General features: G+C 40.6%; 1 protein-coding gene across 21 annotated transcripts in view; it reads left to right on the forward strand.

Moving 5' to 3' along the window:
* Positions 1-23,132, forward strand: part of ATP10B (ATPase phospholipid transporting 10B (putative)) — a 326,335-nt gene that overhangs the window by 158,552 nt on the left and 144,651 nt on the right. For 11 of the 21 annotated variants that reach the window (XM_069102445.1, XM_069102458.1, XM_069102441.1 and 8 more), the window contains one exon: positions 20,900-21,193. In XM_069102445.1, the coding sequence (XP_068958546.1) occupies positions 20,900-21,193 (294 nt within the window). Of the gene's footprint in view, positions 1-998; positions 1,055-2,800; positions 2,931-20,899; positions 21,194-23,132 lie in introns of all 21 variants that reach the window. The other 10 variants (XM_069102457.1, XM_069102448.1, XM_069102455.1 and 7 more) reach the window with 2 other exon arrangements.

Here is a 23,132-nt window from a genome sequence, read left to right on the forward strand (position 1 = left end):
CCAACTAGTACTTAATTGTTTAATAAATATTTATTGACTGACTGTTCTGTGGGACTTAATTCATCCCTCACAGTGGGAGTTTCACTGTGATAGACCATTCAGAACTCCAAATTCTATATGATCATTCTCATGGCAACTTTCCAAATTGTAATGTGCCACAATTACAATGATGCCTAGAAAAGGCAAGAAACAACTGTGTGTTAACCCACTGTGAGTTTAAACAGGCTAGAGAAGTGAGGGCCTCGCTTTCCCTTTCTGTAAAATGGAGGTGGCAATAGAGGCCAACCTCACTGTAAGAATATTAACTACTCAGAAAATACTTAACAGTATTTAAAATGCCAAGCATCTGTGACCATATACCCCTGGGAAATCTTGCCATCTGGCTGTGGATACCCAGAAAGAAACTATTTGCCCTGAAGCAACCACTGTACTCCTAACTTACTGGAAGGAGTTTAAAAAGCATTACCTCAAGGGGAAATAGAAAGTCATCACCACTCATTGTTTTTGTTGGAACTCAATGTATAAAGTCTTAACACAGCTGTCCCAATAAACTGGTTTTTATTTGCTTTTCTGACAGCTTTGGAATTATTTTCAAGCTACCATCTCTAATTCCCTTGAACCTAAATTCAAAGGAAATCCATCAGCATCCCACCCCATTACAGAATTCAAAAGTTTAATGGGCCTTCTGCAGTATCTAATCCAACACAAAAGTGAAAGGAATCCCCCCAAACCCAAGTATTGTGTTAAAAGCACTTGATTTAGAATCAGAGGTGCACAGCTTGAACCCTAGCTCTGAAATTTACTCTCTGTGTGACCTTAGGCATGTCACCTTTCCAGTCACATTTCACGTCCTAGTCCCAGTTCCCTCATATTTAAAAGGATCAAATTGTACCAAAGGTCTCTATGATACCTTCTATTTCTAAATCCTTACATGTGAGATACTTGAGAAAACTCCTAAAAAGACAGATCAATACCTTCTCTGCTCTTTATTCTTATAGCAAGCTTCCCGGGGCACTGCGAGGTGAAGTGGCTGTCCAGGGCTGGTGTGTCCAAGGTAAGGGCTGAACCCAGGTTCCCCTGCTTACAAGATCAGCTATTCATCTACTATGTCAGGTGCACCTCTAAAGCCTTATAAAATGCTGCTGTGGAATAGATTCATTAGTAAGACCCAGGAAATCTCTCTCATCGCTTAGTTTGTAGGCAGTTAATACATTTTTGTTTAATTGACATTAAAGCAAGGGTAGAGAAACAGAGACCAATAGAGAGACAAGACATAGAACAAGAGAAAGACAGAAAGAGAGGGAGAGAGAGAAGGGAGATGAAAAAAGAGGAAGGAGGAAGAGGAAGAGAAGACAAATCAATTAACAGGACTGATTGAACCAGTTCTTTGGTTTATACAATCTGTTACCATTGAAAGGCATAGTGACAAATCAGTCAATCTCTGTTGTCTCAGATCAGAATAATAGAGGCATCTGATGCCCCAGAGTTGAGCTGGTTGTTGGTAATTTGGGATTTCATATACTTATAGGTAATGTTTTTTCACAAGGAATTTTGAAAAACTTAGGTGATTTGGGTCACCCCTCTCCATTGAATGGCAGAAATTGGATCCCTACCCTGGATAAGTAATGAAACCAGTGGGTGCTGCTTTTTATGTTCATATCTGATTGAATCTGATTGAGATTTCTGATGGTGACCTTTTGGTGACTTGTATGCCCCCAGGGAATTGACAATCATTTGAACATTTTGGGGAGGGAGTGGTGTCATGGGGATTTGGTTGTATGATTTATAAAACTGAAAATTAAAGTTCTCTCTAGGGCACTTCAGTTTAATATTCTGTATAGGAAACTGAGATCAAAACAAATTAACACATGTACATAACAGGCTCCTCTTCCTGGCCACTTTTATCGCCCCCTTCTCCCCACCATTAAAGAAACAGACAGGTTATAGATCAGCTGGTTAGTGGCCAATTTATTTCCAATTTTATCCATCCTTTTGGAGCTGAGCATCTGGGGATTTGGAGATGTTTTATATCTCCAACTTAATGTTCTTTATCACAACTTCTTCAATTACACACACTATAAATATTAAACATTAAATCTGGGCAACTTTCCTTTTATCTAACACACTAAATTAGACAAACAAATAACTGTTATAGGGGGAGAGGGAGACTTGCTGTTGACTTAGGTAGAATATTCAAAGATGGGAGGATGTGTAGTTGTTTAAGAGATCACAGGTCCAAGGTAGGATATGGTGGAGTGAGACTCTGAACTCAGGTGCTAATGATTCATGTAAGTTTGGTAAGAAGTCTACAGGAAAGTGTCTCAGAGATCTGTGCTTTTTAACCATGCCTTGGATAAAGTTTTATCCATACCTTCGATAAAGGCCTGGATAGTATGCTCATCAGCTTACAGGTGACACATTCTAGGAAGGGTATCCAACACACTGGATTATGGTCAGAATCTAATATGATCCTGAGCTGAGTCTGATAAGATGGATTCATTAGGGATGATTGTAAAAGTCTTACGCTTTGGTTTAAAAAATTCAAGTTCAAGACATGGGGGTGGAGGAGACATGCTTAGACAGAAATTTTGGGGGGAAATCTAGGTATTTAAGAAATTCAATATGAGTCAGCTGTGTGAGATGACAGCTAAAAGCTATAGTTATCTAGGACTCCCTTAAGAGGAAGAAGCCATCTAGAAAAAAGCAGGTGACAGTCCCTCCATACTTTGCCCTGATTATTTCACATCTGGAATACTGTGTTCACTTGTGGGAACCTTTCCTTGATTTGGGTTTTTTTTAGGAAAAATGTCGATAAAATGGAGAGCATCCACAGGAGTGCAATCCTAAGGGCCTTGAGGCCAAGTCACATGAAGATCTCCTGAAGGAGCTGGAGATTTAGCCGGAGGAAGAGAAAACTCAGGGGTGACATGGTAACTGCCGAGTATTTGAAGGCTGTCACCTGGAAAAGGCATTCAGTCCTCTTTGTCCTCAGAAGGGAAAACCAGGAACAGTGGGTGGAAATTGCAAAGAGGCAAATTTAAGTTATGAGGATAGGCTATCTCTGATAGCGGGTCCTCCCCCGCTGTAGGTCTTGACTAGCAGGACATTTGTCCACTCTGTTATAGTGAAGGGTAAAAGGGAGAAGGGGGGGGAACAAGCAGGCATTAATCGACTACAAGGTACCAGGAACCGGGAGAAGTATTTTACAAGTATTACCTCATTTGATCCTCACAACCACCCTATGAGGTAGGTGCCATTATGGTTCTCATTTTACCGCTGAGGAATCTGAGGCAGACAGGGCGTCACACACAATTAGTAATAATTATAAAACTAATAATAATAATAGTACTGACATAGTGCCTACTATGTGCCAGGCACTTTATAAATATTACCTCATTTTTATCCTTGCAACAACTCTAGAAGGTAAGTGCTAGCCCCATTTTAGAGTCGAGGCACCGAGGCAGACAAATGTGAAGTGACTTGCCCAAGGTCATAAAAACTGGTTAGTTAGTGCTGGATTTGAACCCAGGTCCTCCTGACTCCAGCATTCTTCTTCACCCCCTAACAAAATATTCTTTAATGCATCGGTTGTATTAGGTAGCTGTTAGTGTCCCTTCCAATGCTCATATCCTGTGAAATTCTGTGAAATCCCCTGATTCCAAATACAGCATGTTTCCTGGGTGCTATGCTTCCTTTGAGGCCAAATAGTTGATTTGATCAGATCAGATCACTTTTTCTGGTGTTGGGTAGTTATCATCTAAGAGACATATCTGAACCCCTCATAGGGAAACTCTTAGATGTCTAAAAGAGGAGGTATAAACATTCATAGGATTCCTATCTTCATTAAATGGGAAAACCTGGAGCCAAAATCTCAGCATTTTCATTTGCAATCCTAATAATCCTAAATAAATCACTGCCCTGTTGTGGAAATAGCTATTAGCCTGGAAGTCAGACCATAAAGATTCTAATCAACCTTGAGTACCATTTAGTGAAAGAGTCCTGGACTGTGAGCCAGGAGGCCTGAATTCTAATGCCAGCTCTGTTATAAATTGCAAAAGTTATCTCAGATAAATTCTGGATTTCAATTTCCTGGGTTTCAAATTCCTCATTTATAAAATGGGGGATAGCGCTGGATTATCTGTATGGTCCCTTCTACCTGGTTCTCTGATTCTTTTCCTACCTCTGCCTGTAATAATTAATTAATCTTTCTGAGCCTCTTTTTCATCATTCAGAAAATGAAGGAGGTAGGCAAGATATAGGGGCTCTGCACCTTTTTGTGTGACATAGTCCCCTTCAGCAATCTGGTAAAGCCTATGAACTCACCCTCAGAATAATGTTCTTAAATACCTAAAATATATAAGATTAAAATGGAAATAAATCATATCGAAATAGCTATCTAAATATTTAAAACAAAAATAAGTTCAAGGACCTCAGGCTAAAAAGGCCTGGAATAGATAGTCTTCAGAGTCACTTTTTCATACAAATCTTCTGGCCTCTTTCCCCCTCACCTGCCATGTTGGTAAAGGGCCTCTGTTAGAGTTTCCTTCTGAACTGAATGTAGGATGGTAGCAATTGTGCACACACATAAAAGAAATTTTAAAACCCTAGAAGTCAATCCATTTGAAGTGGTAATTAAAAGCAACAAATCCATACCAGGCCACAGATGGACCCCAAAAGTGATCAGACAAAGTAAAGCCTAATTGGTTGTCCCAGCCACGAATTGTCCAGCTTTAAGGAAGTCAGGGATTAAAAACCATAATACAATGACAAAAAAGAACATCCATTTCCACAAGATCACCAACATGTGTCAGAGAGCACAACAGGGTATATATACACTACCTATCACTGATTCAGAGGATTTTGATCTTATTATAAGAATGTTAGAATAGACAAGTACAAAATGAACCACATAAATTTAATCTTTTATAAAACTGACCAAAGGTTAATTTAATAAGTAAATGGATAAGTAAATCTCATGGTCTATCATCTTCAGTTTCCTCATTCTACTTTATCACTCTGAAAGGGAAATCTCCACTATTCATCTCTTAAATGGGAAGGCTAACAGCTGCCCTGGCAACCTAAGGGTTTGGTGTTTTGTTTTGTTTGTTTTTGAGGGGGAGAAATGAGAAAAAAGAAATGAAGCACTTCATAAAGTTTCATTACATTGATATTTCAATTAACTAATGTCTGATATTTCCTGATACATTTTGAAATTCTAGGATCATAAGTTTGAAAGCATGGAGGACTTTTGAAAAGTAAAAATATGTGCCATAGAGGGAAAAGCAATACAACTTTGAACCTTGAGTTATAAAGAGTGTTGCATTTGTTTAAATTAAGTATGCCTGGAAGGAAGTTGTTACTCTGGAATCACTCTCCTGAGCTTGAATACAAATGAGACAGAACAGTTAAAGGGCCAGACATCATTTGGTCTTTGTAAGGAGCTAGCAGAAACCTGGTACCTATAGCTGCTAAAAGATTGCTAATCAGGGTGGAAAGCGAAATATGAGAACCAAAATTATAAAATAGTAATAACAATAACTACTACTTATATACCACTTTAAACTTTGCAAAACGTTTTACAAATATTATCTCGTTTGATCTTCACAAACAACCCTGTGAGGTAGGTGCTATTATTATACCTGTTTCACACGTGAGTCAGCTAGCTCAGTGTTTGGGAGGCTCTGAAGGAAAGTATGGGCAAGAAGAGAGATCAGGCTGCTACCAAACTGAAGGTCTGCAGAGGCGTGGTACTGACCTCACTGTTGTGTGCCTGTGAAACGTGGACGGTCTGCCAGCGCTGTGCCAGGAAACTGAGTCACCTCCATTTGAATTGTCTTAGTGACGTGGTTCAAGGAGCTCAGGGAGTCCAGGAACCCCAATAAGCAGAGTGCCTGGAAAGCTGTCTGTAATGAATTGACATACACAAGCATTTTTTAAGTCAAGGGGGCAAAGATTTTTTGTTACTCTATACAAGTGGGCAAGAATTCTTAGGGAACCTGAAACCTTAGAGGAATACAGTTAAAGTTTATATAGTAAAACCTGTGCCAATTATGCTAACTAGGTGAGTCAGGGTGAGATTAGGGAGTGGTTAAGGAGTGGTCAGTTCTTAAAGGAGCATGCACTTTTAATATCTGCTGCATATGCTTATTGCCCAGAATTCACCAGGGAAATAGACTGGGGGGGGGGGGGGGAGGGCTGCATGGAGATGTGGTTTTAGTCTTGAAACATCACTAAGTCAGCTAATGGTCAAGTCTGACCAAGCTGGCTACCCATCAATGTCGTGTTTGACAAGATGGATGTTGGGACTTTATTATATCCCAAGCCTAAGGCATACATGAGATGAGGGATTCAGGATGCATATAATGAACTAGGGAGTACACATATGACTGAGTCTAGGATACATAGGTGGGATCCAGTACACAGCTGCTTCAGCCAGTACACAGTAGGGTCAAACTACTAAATTCTATAGGTGCAGCTGGCTACTGTATCAGGAAGAGAGATACAGACTTCACTAGGGCATGCTGCCCTTGAGCTAGAGAGAAACTGCCTGAGACAGTGTTTTGAGGCTTGGGAAATTTGAGGCTAGGGAGAAATGTGATTTTACGAACTGGGGTTCAAGCACAGGCACTCAAACACCCTATCGTATTGTACCCAGAAAACGCGAGCAAGACCCAAGTAACAATTTAGAGTTGGACCCTTTATTATATGCCATGTTAGCTGATCAGGCCACATGGAGGGCTGGTGAGGTACCACCCCACTGTCCCAGGTTGTACAGCAGTGATCTCAGGTAAAACCTCAGCTTTTAAAGGGAGGGTATGCCACCAACAGTTGGGTATTACGTAAGCAGAAACTTGCAGAGGCCAAAAACAAGTGATTGGTCAGTATATACATTGAAATTCCCGCCACCATGCCAAGTCTCCCTGACCCGGAAGTGCAGGTGAGCTGACTGGGGAAGGGTGGAGATCCATTGGGGGAAGAGGCAAGCAAGAATGGGTCATGCACAATAATCATTAGGGAGATTCTGAAAATCATCTGGCATGATAAGGTACAGGGCACTGAGATCCTTTCTAGAACTAAACTGCCAAGCATTTAACTCTCCTTCATAGAGTGCAACTCCGATGGGCTGGCCATGTTGTTCAAATGCAAAATGTATGCTTGCCAAAAAGACTATTTTATGGAGAACTCCTACAGGGCAAGCATTCACATGGTGGTCAGAAGTAATACAAGGACACTCTCAAAGTCTCTCTTAAGAACTTTAGAACTGATTGTGTGACATGGGAGACACTGGCACAGGACCGCTCAGCATGGCGTGCCCACATCAGAGAAGGTGCTGTGCTCTGTGAGCAAAGCAGAATCAAAGTCACTCAAAAGAAACGTGAGATGTGCAGATTTAGAGAATCCACCCCAAATGTTCACATGCCTGACCAGTGGCAGAGCGTGCCAAGCTCATGTCGGTCTGATCAGCCACAGTCAGCCACATTTAACAGGACTCTATCATAGTGATGTCATTTTGGTCCTCTTTGAGAATGAAGGACAACAACCAATCAATCATAAGAGGAGGAGGAAACTGAGTCAAAAGAAGTTAAACAACTTGCACAGGGTCACAAAACCATTAAGTGTCTGAGGCTAGATTCGAACTCAGGGCTTCCTGAGACTAGATCCAGTGCTCTTACCACTGTCCCATTTAGCATAGAATCCTAGAATTTGAGAGCTAGAAAGCATAAAGAGGCATAAAACTTAATCCATGGCCTCAGAAATTTCCTAGTCTAACACCCACTTATTTAAAGAAACTGAGGGAAGGGGAAGCCACCGTAGCACAGCGAGTAAGATCACCAGCTCCAGTGTTGGGATGACCTGGGGATTGAATCCGGGCTCAGACACTTAGCACCCACCCAGAAACACCTGGCCGTGTAACCTTGAGCAAGTTACTTAACCCGGATTTCTTTAAAAAAAAAAAAAAAAAAGAAAGAAACTGAGGGATTTGATGACTTCTCCTTACAAGCTGCATGATTTCACCTTTTCAAAACCAATCAGACAGGGGCTAAACCAGATTGAGGCTAACCAAGGGGCCTCAAACCCATCACTGAGTAAGGAGTGTCTACCCTAAGCACGTGAAGACATCCTCCTGTGCAATGGGCAGAAGAGAACAATGTGTCCCATGGCCATGCTGGAGGCTGAAGAAGGCATTGTGGAGTACTTAGAGTTTGGTCAGCATCAAAGACACCAAGGTGTGCGGGATACAAAGACCCTAACCCAAACTGACTACTCAGAGACCTCTCAAAGTGAAGGTAGAAAGTTTTATTAGAATCTCACTGAGTAGCGGGTGGTCCAGTCTCTGGGACAGCACCGAGAGAGAGGAGGCCAAGGTACAGAAGCTAAAGCTGGGTTAAATAAGCAAGGGTTACACGCCCCTCCCAAAAATTAATCTAATTATTACTAATGAGATTCTAATCTTGTTAGATAACATACATAATAAAACTTATTTGTGTCTGTCTTACTATGTCCTACCAAGACATCTCACTCCACTTTTAGACAATTGTTAGAGAGGTTTCTTTTATGTGAAGCCTCAGTTTGCCTCAGCAAGTCCCACTTACTGATTCCAGTTCTGCCCTCCAAGACCTTCCATACTAGAATGTGAACTCCTGGAAGGGAGAAGAAAGAAGTCATTTTATTTTAATGTCTGAACTCCTCAGTGCCTAGTACAGTGCCCCACCGACAGTACAGGCTTAAGCAAGGTTTGTTCAATTGAAATGAAATAAATTACAAAGTTGAAGCCAGCAGATGTAAATGGTTGTCTCTGTATTGTATTCTGCCCTTCCAGGCTTTGAAAAACACTCTCTTTATCCTTCTGCTCAGAAGAGTTGCAATTTCTTGCACGCAATGTATTCATGCTTAATTAGAATCAACTTAATTATGTTGCTAGTAAACAAAAGCAGAAGACTGTTTAAAAAAAAGAGAGAAAAATGTTAAAAATACATTTCTCTCTAGAGGGGGTAAATAAAAGGAATTTAAGCTGCATAATACCATCATGAATATAGTTTTTAAAAAAAAAGCATGGACTTTGTGTCAAAATATTTCCATTCAAAATTTGGCTCTGCTGCTTACTGTCTACTGATCTTGAACAAATCATTTCCAGGGGTGGGGAACTTAAAGCCTCGAGGTTACAAGTGGCCTTCTAGGTCCTTGGGTGTGGCCTTTCACTGAGTCCACATTTTACAAAACAAATCCTTTTATTAAAGGAATTTGTTCTGTGAACTCTGGGTTCAGTCAAAGGACTGCATTTGAGGACCTATAGGGCCATATGTGGCTCTGAGGCTGCAGGTTCCCCACCCTGAAAGCTATCTCAGCCTCAGTTTTCTTCCAGGTAAAATGGGAATAATAATAATACTTATCTAATAGGGTTGTTGTAGGACCAGATAACATGTAAAGCACTTAAAGTATCATATAAATGCTAGTTGTTGTAATTTATTTGCTATTTAATTGTAGTTAGATGTTTTCCTCATCTGTAAAACAAGATTAGACCCAATAGTCTCTAAGGTCCTTTTCAGCTAATCTCCCATGAATGAAAAGATTTCCTTTATTATCTTCTTTCCCAAGATCCTTTGCCTTTCACTAAACAGGCCACTGGGACATCAGAGAGGCCATGTGCTAAAATGGAAAAAGTGCTACAACTGGAGTCAAAAAAACAAAGATTTGAATCATGGCTCTGATATTTACTAGCTGTAGAACCAAAAGCAAATCACTTAACTTTTCTGTGCCTCGGTTTCCTCATTGGTGACACAGGAAGACTTGCACTTCCTAGGGCTACTTTATAGATCATTTGAAGTAATGTAGTCACTGTGTGACAAAAGTGACATGGAAGGACAGATGATTGAAAGGAGAATGAAGATCTTTCCTTGGATTTTGACAGCAAATACAAGCCTAAGTGTGTGAGTACTACTAGAATGTTCATTCATGGCAGGGAACGGCAAACCTGAGGACTAAATCAAATTCTCTGCCTAGTGTTTTTGTGCTGCTAGAAAGCTAAGAATGACTTTTACATTTTTAAGTACAATAAAACTTTACTTGCAAATTGTAAAAGTCATTCTTAGCTGGGGGTAGGGGAGAAAGGGAAAAGTAGGGGCCAGATTTGACCAAATCCATGGTGTCTTTGGATATTGAATGGAATCACTGTTAATCTGCTTTTTACCATCCAGAAAAGCATTTAGCAGGTGGCCTTCCTCCTGGTGGAACATGTTGCATGAAAGAATCCCATTTCTGCTATTTACCATGTGACCTCTTGGCTTTAGTTAATCTATAAAATGAAGTGGTGAGGTTCTAAGGAAATTTCCCGCTATATGTCTTATGATTCAGTGGCGGCCATTAAAAATTTTTTAATGTTATTGGTGGCAGGGAGGAAAAGGAAGAGGAGAGAGATGTTCCAAAGGGAAAAAAAAAAAAAGCTTCCTTTTAAGGGTCATTGCCCAAGATCTTGATCTTTACCTTGACCTCTCACTAAATTTCTATTCTGAAAATCACTGGGGCAGGAAACTGAGGCTTTAAGGGATGTATTGTGGAACCCCTGAGAAGGAATTCTCAATCTCCTGACAATGCAGCAGGGCTATTTTGTTCTTCCCAATCTTTATTTTCAATCTTTATTTTTTTTAAGTCATAATCACCTTAAGGCTGGTGTAATTTCAAATTAAAATCCAACTCAAATGCAGCTTCTAGCATACCATGTATGGATTTTAGAATCTCAGAATTAAAAGGGGCTCAGAGGTCATCAGATCCAATCTGTAAACTGAACAAAAATTTGTAGGTCGATATTCCTAACAAATGGTCATATAACCTTCCTTTAGGCTTCCAATGAAAGGAGACTCGGTACCTATAATGGCAATTCATTTTACATTTAAACAAAACAAATCATTAGTAAGTTGTTTTTTTCTTTCTATGAAGGCTAGATTTGCCTCTCTGAAAAATTCGTTCATTGCTTCTAGTTTGAGGCCAATTGTGGCATAGTAGAGAAAGTCCTGGACTCGGAGTCAGGAAGACCTGTATTCAAATCCTGCCTCAAATCAAACTAGCTGACCTCTCCAAGGCCCATTTCTTTAGCTATAAAATAAGAGGGTTGGGCTTGGAGGCGTCCAGGTGTAGCAGCAAGCACCCCAGCATCCCTAGGGTGGCTGCCAACACAGGTTCTTAGATCTGCTTTGCTAAAGGAAAGCAACTCAAAATGGGTTAACAAGCTTACTTTAATCAATCAAACAAATATTGTTTACCTAGTTCAGAGGGAAAAGGTCAGCACCCCGAACTTCAGAGTATACAGGCAGAATTATCAAGAAAGATCAAGGTTTCCAAACTGTCCAACCATTACATCCATACCAAATCAACATCTGGGTTTTTCAAAGCTGGCTTCCCAGAGTCTCATCTGTTCAAATCACAGAACACTTCTCAAAGTGAGCCCCAAAACAAAGCCTCAAATCAGGGTTTATATAGCCTTCTCCTGGCTCAGAGAATGTAACAACCTTCTGGACCCACTGGCCAATCAAAAGTATCTACTGAAAAACAAGCCTCCCACCCCAGGCTCCAGGTGCACTTTAGCCTAGGGGCAGGAAAGATCTTAAAAATTTACATTCCCATTACACCAGGATCCCTTGGTTTGTTTTTTTTTTATTTTTTCTTGCTTTTTTGGAGTGGGGGAAGGCAGGGCAATTGGGATTAACTGATTTGCCCAAGGTTGCATAGCTAGTAAGTGTTAAATGTCTGTAGTCTGATTTGAACTCAGGTCCTCTTGACTCCAGGGTCGGGACTCTATTCATTGTGCCACCTCGATGCCCCTCCAGGATCCCTTCTAACTCTGAATCTATGATCCTATAATTCCTTTTTTACATCACAGTCTTGCAAATACTTGACAGTTATCAGGTCTCCTATCAGGCTTCTCTTTCATGTACTAAACATTCCTAAGTCTTTATAATGCATGGTTTCCTATTCCTCCACCATTCTGATAGCCCTTCTCTGGACAAATTCCAGCTCATCAATTTCCTTTTTAATATCTGGCCTTCAGAATGAGGAGGAAAAAAAAAAAGGGTGGGACATGGCCAGGGCAGAGTACAGCTTGATTCTCAACTCCCTTATTCTGAACACAGTGACTCTTTTAATGTGACCTATTGATTTTCTCTTTTTTTATACAAGCTGTTGTCTTATATGTAACTATGAAGATAATTTTTTTTCATCCAACTCTGTGACTTTACACTGATCCCTATTTGAACCCAGGGTCAAATCCTGAGTCTGATACTTTCTACCTATGTGACTTTGAGTAAATTACAACATTTTTGTACAAGGCACCCTCAATAACAACTCATATATATATATGTTTTATATATATTATATATATAATATATATAATATTTTTTTTTACATAGAGATTTCCTCATTTCCTATGAGGTAGAGAGGGCAAATATACTGATCCCCCATTCTTCAGAAGGGGAAACTGAACCTCAGACAAGTTAAATAGTTTGGCCATTGGTTGTTCAGGTAGAAAGGTCAAGCTTCAAACCCAGATTTCTTAAATGATCCTGGTTGCTTGGATATACTCTTTACTATAATAGAATATACAGTCTTAGAACTCGAAGGTCATACAGTTTAACCTCCTCATTTAATTAGCAAAGGGAAAAAAAATTGAGAGCCAGACAAATGAGATAACTTTTCTGACATTCTACAGTCAATAATTGGCCGGGCTGGAAATTGAGCTCACAGATCCTAACTCCTGGTTCAGTGTTCTTTTGACTACATTAGTTGTTATTGAGTCATTTCAGTCATATTTGACTCTTTGTGACCCCATTTGGAGTTTTCTTGACAAAGATACTAGTGTGGTTTGCCATTTCCCTCTCCAGCTCATTTTGCAGATGAGGAAACTGAGGCAAATAGTGTTAAGTGACTTGCCCAGGGTCACACTAGTGTCTGAGGCCAGATTTGAACTCAGACACTCCTGACTCCAATAGTAGTCTGTGATTCTTCACTGAATACTAAAAAATCATAGTGTGGTCTTCATTTGGGTCTACCAGCCCCCATAAGGAAGGCACACAATTCATGGGGTTGGCTCCTTGCTGGTTCTACTGCACCTGCATTTGTGCAGAAGCACTCGCCTGGCCAAATTGAGTGCTCACCCCACATCCTAAGTCATGACTGCTACATTTGTGACTACTTCAAATATGCCAGCTGGAAGCCAAGGTACTGTTATGCTAAATGTTTAATAAAAATGCACACGTGGCACACTCTTAATTTTAATCTATATTACTAACAAATGTTAATAACATTAATAAATGTTAATGATGAAGATTAAATAACAAATGTTAATGCAGATGAAATTGCATTATTGCTTCTTAGTAATAAGATATCTCCATCACTTTCTTAAGTCTAGAAAACCCAAAAATTCAAGCCCTAATTTGTAGTGTTCATGAATTTCTGATTTATAAATGTTCACACTGAAAATTTAACAATTAGCTCTCCTAAGCCAGTAAGAACTACTTCTAGAACATTCCCTAGAACCTTTTCATTCAGTTTTTCAGCAAGCAAACACCTATTATGTGTTAGACAGACAGGCTAGCATAAGTGATCAAGATCTGGTCACAGAGGCAAGAAGCCCCAAATGCAAGTCCCTAACACACACTTTCTGTTTGACCCTAGGCAAGTCACTTAACCTCTTAGGGCCCACATGCAATTCTTCAAGACTATAATTTGCACTCTCATCATTGGTTATTCCAGACTCCAATGGTCTCCAATTTTTTTTTCTTTGAGCATCCCATCAGTATTTTTTCCTTGATAGGTATTGTGGGGAGGTTCCCAATGGCGTGTGGATAGCAGTAACAGCTCTTATCTTGAATTATCACTGGGAGTTATGTAACATTTGTCCATCTCCTAGCTCAGAAGGGGTAAACTGGAAGCTTCCATAGCAGCAGAAGGGGAAGTGGAAGGGAAAGGCCTTAGTGCTGGAGGCGAGCCATGTATTTGGTTATTGGGAGATGTGTTATAGGCAATTTCCACATCACCCAGCTCCCGAATCCTTTGGGATCCACCAACAGCCCTCTGGGGTGGGCCCGAATTCCATTTGGTGAACACTGCCCTATACCAGCGAAATCACAAGAGTGGTACAAATTTCTAGAAACAGTGATGGGCCCTATAGGCCACATGGTTCAACACAATCCATGCTGATGGAGCACAGTGTCGCCATGTGGCCAGATGTAGAACGTGAGAAACCACATTCTCCAATGAACCTTAAAGACCAGAAGTTCTTAACCCAGGGTCCACAGGCCCCCAAGGACAGCTTTCAAAGGGTCTATGACCTTGGATGTACATGTTCATTTCCTTCACTTATTTTAAAAACATAATTTTGAGGAGTCCTTAGCCTTCGGCTGACTGCCAAAAGGTTCACATGAAGTGCCTGTCATCAGAGATGAACGACCAGAACACAAGATAAGCTGGTCATGTGGGAAGAGCTAGGGATAACTAACGGGCAGCTCACATCCTCCACTGGTAACCACACCATGGCAGGAGGACTGCAAGAAGATTCCTGTTATGTTGGATGGATGAATGAATGAATGAATGAACTAGAAAGCAGAGGTGAAGGAGGCATCTGTGGTTCCAGGGCAGTTGTGGAGAAGAGAGCAGGTGCAGGCCAGGTGGATGATTTACAAGAGGATACAGACAAACCACTCTATCACCTTGGGCAAATCACTTAACCTCGATGGACCTCAGCTTCCTCATTTGTAAAGGAAGGGAGTTGGATGGGCCATCTCCTGTCATCCTGATCCATATGTGGCCACTGGGATCACATGACTCCAAAGGAGAAAATGAGGCTGGTGACTTTTCTCAGCCCTCTCTCACCTAAATCCAATTCACTTACAAATCATGGCATCATCTTCCTGATGTCATGGTCCTCTCTGAGAATGAAGAACAAACAGCAAGGAAGCTGGACCAAAAGACTTCTGAAGCGTCTTCCAGTTCTAGAGCCATGATCTTAATCATGTTTCACAGGATGAGAGGTGACCGTCTGAAGTAATGGGGAGAGCTAAGATATGGAATAGGATGATATAAGACTAGAAAGGTAGATTAGAGCCATGCTATGGACTTCTTTGCATGCTTGATTAAGAAGTTTGAATTCTATTTGGGAGGTAATGGGGAAATGTAGCTTTAGAAGTGATCTGTCTATAGGTAAAGGTTGGAGCACTGAAATAAGATTGCCAAGGGGGAAAGTGTAACCTAAGAAGAAAACCATGAATAATAAAGGAGAAGTAAGAGATGTAAGAGAGCCAAGAGAATCAAGTGTCCCATAAACCACTGAAAGAGAGAAGAGCCAAAAGGAGAGGATGCCATCCAACAATATTTAATTTGGCAGAGCAGACAACAAAGAGGAAAACTAAGACAAGGCCACTGGATCTAAAAATTAAGAGGTCATTGCTGACCTTAGAGAGGCCCATTCAGTAGAGTGACAGGGAGAAAAATCAGATTACAAGGGATTGAGGGCAGAGTAAAGCAGGAAGGAAGCAGAAGCAAACATTGTCATCTGTTCTTTTAAGAAATTTGGCAGCAAAAAGGAAGGGGTGAAATGAGGGTAGGACCTGAAGGGGATAGAAGTTTGGGGAAAAGGTTTTTAGATTTGTTTTTCACATAAGAATAGTTTGATTATTTCATTGTTTGGGTGGTTCATAAACTGGTTTTTGAAGTAGCTGTAAAAGTTCCATCCATGACCTTGGATCTGGGGCGGGCCACCCGGTGAGTGCTTCTAAGCAAATACAGCTGCAGGGGGACCAGCTTGGGGTCAGCCCCATGATTTGTGTGCCTTTCTCAGGAGAGCCTGGTGATGCTAGTTATTCTGCAGTGATGAATCACTTAGGATTCTGAGGCTAAGGGCAACATAGCATAGAGAAGGGGTTCTTAACCTTTCGGTATCATGGGCCCCTCTGTCAGTCTGGTGAAGATTTCAGACTCCTGAGAATAATGTTTTTAAATGCATAAAATAGGATTACAATGGAAACCAATTACATTGAAAGATATAACATTTCCCCATCTGAGAATAATGTTTTTAAATGCATAAAATGGGATTACAATGGAAACCAATTACATTGAAAGATATAACATTTCCCCATCCCAGTTATTAGAACACCTGAAATATACCTACTGACTCTTGAGTGTCCATGAGCCTCAAGTTAAGTAGCCCTGGTGTAGTGAAAAGAATACTGTGTTGAGAGTTTGTAGGCAAAGGTGGGAGAGACCAGTGGAGGAAAAAAGACTGAAGATGCAAGAGAGAGAATAGATAATCCGTGAATCTAGATCCTGGAGGACAGATGAGAGATTGAGATCAATCAAGGTCGGAGATGAAGGGGATACAGCATTGGCAGGAAATGGGCCACCTCATCCCCAGAGACTAAAAGAAAGGAAGAGTGGGTGGGTGAAACTACAGCAAGGATTTGGTATATATTGGATGGCATTTGCTGGAGTTCACAACATCTAGTTTCATTTTCCTCAATAAAATAGAAAGTGAAGTCGTCTCCAAAAAAGAGACAAGGACGAGAGTTGGTTAGGGAAGCGTGGAGGGGGCTTCAGGAGAGTGGAAAAAATCTGAAACAGCCCCTATGAGAAATACATTAGGGAGGGATTAAGAGAGAAATTAAACAATTGTTTTGTATCAGTGAGGACCTAAAATAACTTAAAAAACTCACTGACACCAAATCCTGTTGAAAAGAGAATATGTAATATTCTGTTTTAAAATTGCCTATCTTTGGATTTTTTTTCCTTCCCTCACCAAACCCTTCTTGTTCTTGAACAAGTGAATGAATAAACCAACACACACACACACACACACACACACACACACACACACACGGAAAGATGAGACAAATAAAGAGACAGAGAGAGATGAAAACAGAGAGAGCATGTATATATGTACCCATATGCTTTTTTCTTAATCAGCATCAGGCTAGTTTGTGAACCAGCCAAATTGTGACAGACTTTGCCACTCACAGACTGGCATTCAAAGTTGAGAATTCCACCTGCTCTTTATTTGCTCCTGGGGCATCGTGGCTGTGGGTGGCTCAGGGGGGAAGGAGTCTTATATCAACATGGACAGCGAGGCACACGGATCCAGGAACTGACAGGGACCTCATTCCTCAGCTGCGACTCTTCCATTGGGGTTAGGGGAGGGAGAGAGAAAGCTCAAAAAGAGGTTCCGGAAACTACAGTAAGTAATAACACAGTAACTCAGTGAAGGCTGATAAATGCCCAGGAGAATCTTTTGTTTCTAAATGGGAAGGGGGAGGGAGAAAAGGGCAGAGAGGAGGAATAGGACCAGGAGGAGAAGAAATTACTTAAATTGTCCTATCACAATTTGTGATTTCTTTTTTTTTTTAAAGCAATCAGGGTTAAGTAACTTGCTCAAGGTTACACGGCCAGTTATTTCTGGGTGTGGTGCTGAGTATCTGAGCCCGGATTCAATCCCAGGTCATCCTGCACTGGGGCCTGTGCTCTTACTGGCTGAGCCACCTGGCCGCCCCTAAGCAATTAGGGTTAAATAACTTGCTCAAGGTTACACGGCCAGGTCTTTCTGGGTGGGTGCTAAGTGTCTGAGCCTGGGATTCGATCTCCAGGTCTTCTCAACACTGGAGCCGGTGCTCTTACTCGCTGTGCTACCTGGCCGCCCCTTCAATTTGTGATTTCTATAAAATAGGGATGGCTAAAGCATTGGATTTAAAATCAGAAAGATACGAGTTCAAATTCTGTCTCACCTACTTACTAGCTGTGCAATCCCAAGCAAATTATTTAACTTCTCCCAGACTCAACTTCCATATCTATAACAGGGAAATAATATCTATCTCACAGGGTTGCTGTGAATAGCAAGAGATATAATAGATACTTTGCAAATCTTAGAGCACTATATAAATGTTATCCATTAGCTGGTACTCCTAAAGTCAATCTTCCATCTTTCCCCAACATAGCCCTCTCTTGTCCCCAGTCTAAAATTCTATTTAAAGGCTAGTAGATGTTAGGCTACTCCTTAAGGCCTCCTTAAGAATACACGTCCAGGATTCCTCTGGCCCTAAGGAGCACAAATAAGGTTGCCACAGCAGATGGGGTTTGGAGTTTTCCATTTGGTAGAAATAGTTGGAGAAGGAAAAGGACAAAATAGACTTCCACTCTAAGAAGTATTCAGGACAGGAAAGAAAATGCCTGAAATTCAGAATTGCAAGTCAAAAAGAAAAAAAGAAGAACTGTAATTAACCCAGCAAGTTAGCCTAGATGTGTCAACGTCTCAGAGAAAAAAAAATGAAATGAAATGAGAGATGATGCCTGTGAAAATAATTGGTGCCCAATTACTGCAACTTCAAGCCCAAGGCAATCTGAAATTTAATTAGTGATGATAGGTAGGTGAATGGATAAGTTCACTGTTAATGTTTGATGTCACATCAAAGAATAAAATCAGAGTAACATGAAGCTTAGAGGCACCTCAAAGGGTCATACAGTACAGTACTCTGCTTCAGACAATCCACCCTCTAACCCCAACCCCCAAAACCCAAACCAGTGATAATCCCCATTCCACAAATTTCAGGCTCCCTGTTTTATTGCTTAGTTTCCCTGACTAGGCATTTTTCTTTATAACTAAATAAGCCCCATCTTTCAGAAAATGCCTTCCTGTCTTGGAAGCACAGGTCTCAGTGTTATATTTATGAATCTGGGCTTTGGTTTCTGGATGAGTTGCAGGCTTGCAAGTGATCGGTGACATTCTCCGAACTCCTACTATGAACAGATCTCTGCCTGAGTCTCTCTGGAGAGACATACATAAGAAAAATGAGATCTACCTGGTGCCTGCCATCAGAGTACTTACTCTGTAGTTCAGGAGACAGATTAGACAGAAGGGACAACCTGGTGGAACCAGCACTGTCTCTGGGATCAGAGGACCTGAATTCAAATCCTACCTCTGATGCTAAGCACCTATGTGACCTCGGACAATCCAATAAATATTTATTAAGCACCTACTATGTGCCAGGCACTGTAGTGCTGGAGGTACAACTAACAAAAAAGAAAGACAGTCCCTGCTGTCAAAGAGCTTACAATCTAATGGGAGGGAGACAACATACTAAAGGAGGCAAGAAAGGTGGTGGGAAACCAGGAGGTGCCCAGCTCAGGGGCATGCCAGGTAGAGTTGAAGATACAGCGAGGAGAGACACAAGAGCCCAGTTTCTGCCCCTCTGTAAAGGAAGTCATTGGGAGGAGTTTAAGACTCCCCCCCTGGAGCCCTCCGATCAGAGGGAGAGAAGGCTGAGGGAGGTGGTGTCAGGCAAGGCTTGAGTTAGCAGCGGTGATCACAAGAACAAAGCCAAAGAACTTGGTAAAAACTGAGCACAAACATGCTGAGGTAGTGTTTTTGTGTGTGTGTGTGTGTGTGTGTGTGTGTGTGTGTGTGTGTGTAAAACAGACGCCCTCCCAGTCATGATGAAAGACATCAGACTTTTCTCCATGTCATCTCCTGAACACTCCTGTATGTTAGGTATATCAGTGTTCTATGCTGGGACTGGGTGTGCCTCCAGTGACCCATATAAGTACCAGATACCCTGTAAAAGGCTGCTATAATATGCCATATTCTAAGTATTACAGGCTTCACTAAGTCTTTTTTTCTGTCTTGAGATTTTATTTTTATTACATTCACAGTATTAAGACAAGTTCAAAATAACCTTGAAATCAAGATACCATATAATTCAATTTTTTAAAAATAGGGAAAAGCGAAGTTTTGCCAGTGTGAAGAATTTTACAAATAGTGCTAGACCTCAAAGCTAGGGCCTGAATGAGAGCAAGCGAGAGAAAGGAGGAGGAATGGGAAGAGGAAGAAGAGGAGGAAGAGGAGACAACATCACATAAAACAGGTGGGGAGGAACTCAGGCAACATGTGAGTCACATGTGAAGTCTGACTGCCAGCTTTCTACAACATCAATCCCTAGAGGGCAGGAACTACACCCATGACTGGTTCCTGTAGGCCCTATAATGCTGTGAGCCTATAGGCAAAATTTAACAATAACTACAAGCAAGTCTCATCTGCTCTGTGTTCCCTCCCCTGTGGTTCTTTCTAACTGAGGCAGGTAATTATCTTTTTGACACAAAGGCACCGCCTTCATTTGGTTTGTACTTTCTACATGTTATTAGTGGAAAACTATTTCATCTCGTTTCTTAGAAATCTCCCATATCTGATTTTCAGAAAGTTCAGATACAATGAAGATAAATGGAATTTGGGTACATGGGATTCTTGCCCATGAAGAGTAACTCCATTAACATTTTGAACCTGTCTACTCCCTAGTTTACAGGCAAAAATGTAAAGTAATCAAGGTTTGCCTTCAGAAAACTTCTCCTATGGACTCTGTCCTTTTCCTCTTCCTCTCCCCATTATAATTACCCAGGACCTCCCACCGAAGTACCCATCTGGGTCAGCTCTGCTCATAAGAATCCTATATTCCTCATCCTTAACTCCAATATCCCATCAAAGTTTCCCTTCATTTGTATCTGACACACTGCTCTATGAAAACTTATGAATTGGTGACAGCAGCTTGTACTAGTAACATTTCATTTTAACAGGGGGCTATAGAAACAGAAAGTCTTAACCAAATCACCAACTTGGATGGTTTGAGGGAGGATATTATTATCCCCATTTTACAGAAAGGAAAACAGACACGAAGATATGAAGTCATACACTATATATCCATCACACAATACATTCATTAGTGTCAGAGCAAGGATTAGAAGCCAGGCTTCCTAATTCATGATCTACTTATTTTTCCACAGGGCCAAACTGTTGTTTTTGTCTTGTTAAAAATCAAGGCAGTATCTGAATCTCCTAAGGACCCCCTGATTTAATCCCTGTGGTGTATTCATCTTTCAGCCTTAACCTACTGGTCAAGATGGCGCTGTCAGTGGATTCCTCTTGCTTTCGCTGGCAAGGGCAAGTTAAGGACAGCTTCTTCCAGACTCCTTCAGAATCCACCCCACTGCTGTCCGAGGCTAAAGAGAGACATAACTACAATTTGAGTCAACATAGGATCGTTTTTCCTAACAACAAGATGTTTCACCAAGACTGGGCAAAAGTTTCCAAGTTATATTCTGGCAACAGGATTCACACCACCAAATACACCCTGCTCAACTTCCTACCCCGAAACCTCTTCGAGCAGTTTCACAGGTACATAGCTGCTCATAGTAAGCCATATAAGATCAGGGGATCAGACACCTACAGCTGGAAGGGACTTCAAAGGTCATCATGTCTAGTACTTTAATTTTACAGATGAGAGAACTGAGATCTAGAGATGAGATTTGCTCAAGATTGTACAGGTGGCTTTCATTAGTCCAAAAATAAAAAATAAAAAGACTTTGAATCAGTTCCAGATCAAGATTAACTGATCTCTTGAAGGTTTACCAGTGGGAAGAATTTTGCAAACATGACTAGATCTCAAAGTTAGGGCAGGAATAACCTATGATGTCGACCTTTATTATTTTTTTTTAAAGAAAATCATGGTTGACAGAGATGGTTTATGACAAAGCTGAAGTAAGAGGGACTTTAGTTAGATACCAGGAGGAATTCTGTGACAATAAGAAGCAGTATAACACTGAGGCAGATGAAATTTCCTTTATGTGGTAAAGTTCAATAGATCTCTGCTCAGTTTTAGAAGAGACGAAATTAAGAATCGGGTATCATGAATATTGGTCTCATTTCTGCTCCTAACAAACTATGTAATTTCAGACCAATCATAGAATTATAGAATCCCAGAATTAAAAGAGATCCTAAATCATAATCAAGTCCAATCTGCTAGTCTGTCACCCAATACAGAAATCCCTTATATAACATCCCCAACCAGTGGTCCTCTGTCATCATCTTGAGTGCCTCCAGTGATAGGAAGTCATTATTTTCTAAGCTAGCCCATTCAATTATTGGGTATCTAAGTATTAGCAAGATCTTACATATATTACATGAGATCTGCTTCTCTGTAATTCCCTTTCATAGTTCTGACCTCCAGAGGATCACAGAATTATTCTGATCTCTCTTTCACTTCAGGTGGTTGAAAATAGTTATCAAATCTTCTCCCAGCTAAGTGTCCCAAGAAACTTCATAGCAAGATTTTCCAGATCTCTCTGAATACCATTCTCTCTCCTATCAGTCCATTCCGCTTACCTGTGTCATTCTTTCAGTAATGCCCCAAAGAAGGCACAACATTCCAAGTATGATGTAACTAAAATAAAATGTGATAGGGGCTAAGATTCCTTCATCTGAATATTTTAAGTTCTGCCCATATATTAGCTCTTTGAGCTCCTGTTAATGTTGTGGTTAACTAAAAATTTGTGGTCAGCCAAAACCCACTGGCTTCTTTAACATGAACAGCTGTTAAGACATGTTTCATCTAGTCTGTATTTAACCCCTTTGAGCTTCCATTTTCTCATTTGGGAAATGTGCAATAAAATGCCTGTCTCATCTGCATGACAAGATTTTTTTATGTTCAATAACATATGTGAAAGCCTTTGGAAAAATATAATTCAATTTGCAAATGCCAGGTACTACTCCATACCAGAAATAACAAGCAGTCCATGTGCTTGGTTTTTTAAAAAAAAAAATTTGATGACTCAAATATTTCAATATAATCAATTTCCTCTGTAATGCTATCTATTTTATTTTAAGCATTTAAGAGCATTAATCCAAGAATATATTTGTAGGCTTTACCAAACTCGAAAAGAAACTATGGCACAAAAATGGTTAAGAACACCTACTCCAAAGTTCCCCTTTATCCCTAAAATTCTTCAGTCCTAACTATATTAGTGCTAACTAAAGTCTAACTATATAAATCCTAATAGGACTTAGAATTAGGAGATCTAAGTTTGAATACTGCCCCCCCCAGATCTTACTAGTTATATAATCATGGGGACTACTTCATCTCAAAGATTCCATCTCTTCATCTGTAAAGCACATTTAATATTAGCAAGTGTTTATATAACATGGTAAGTCTTGCTAAGTTTTTTACAGATGTGATCTTATTTTATCCTCACAACAATCCTGGGAGGTAGGTGTTACTATTGTCTCCTTTTTACTGATGAGAAAACTGAGGCAGACAGAGAGACATACAGCTAGTATC

This window comes from Petaurus breviceps, unplaced genomic scaffold (genome assembly GCF_028583685.1).
Source record: "Petaurus breviceps papuanus isolate PSGF00001 unplaced genomic scaffold, PetGlider_PUasm1.0 551, whole genome shotgun sequence".
Lineage (NCBI taxonomy): Eukaryota > Metazoa > Chordata > Mammalia > Diprotodontia > Petauridae > Petaurus > Petaurus breviceps.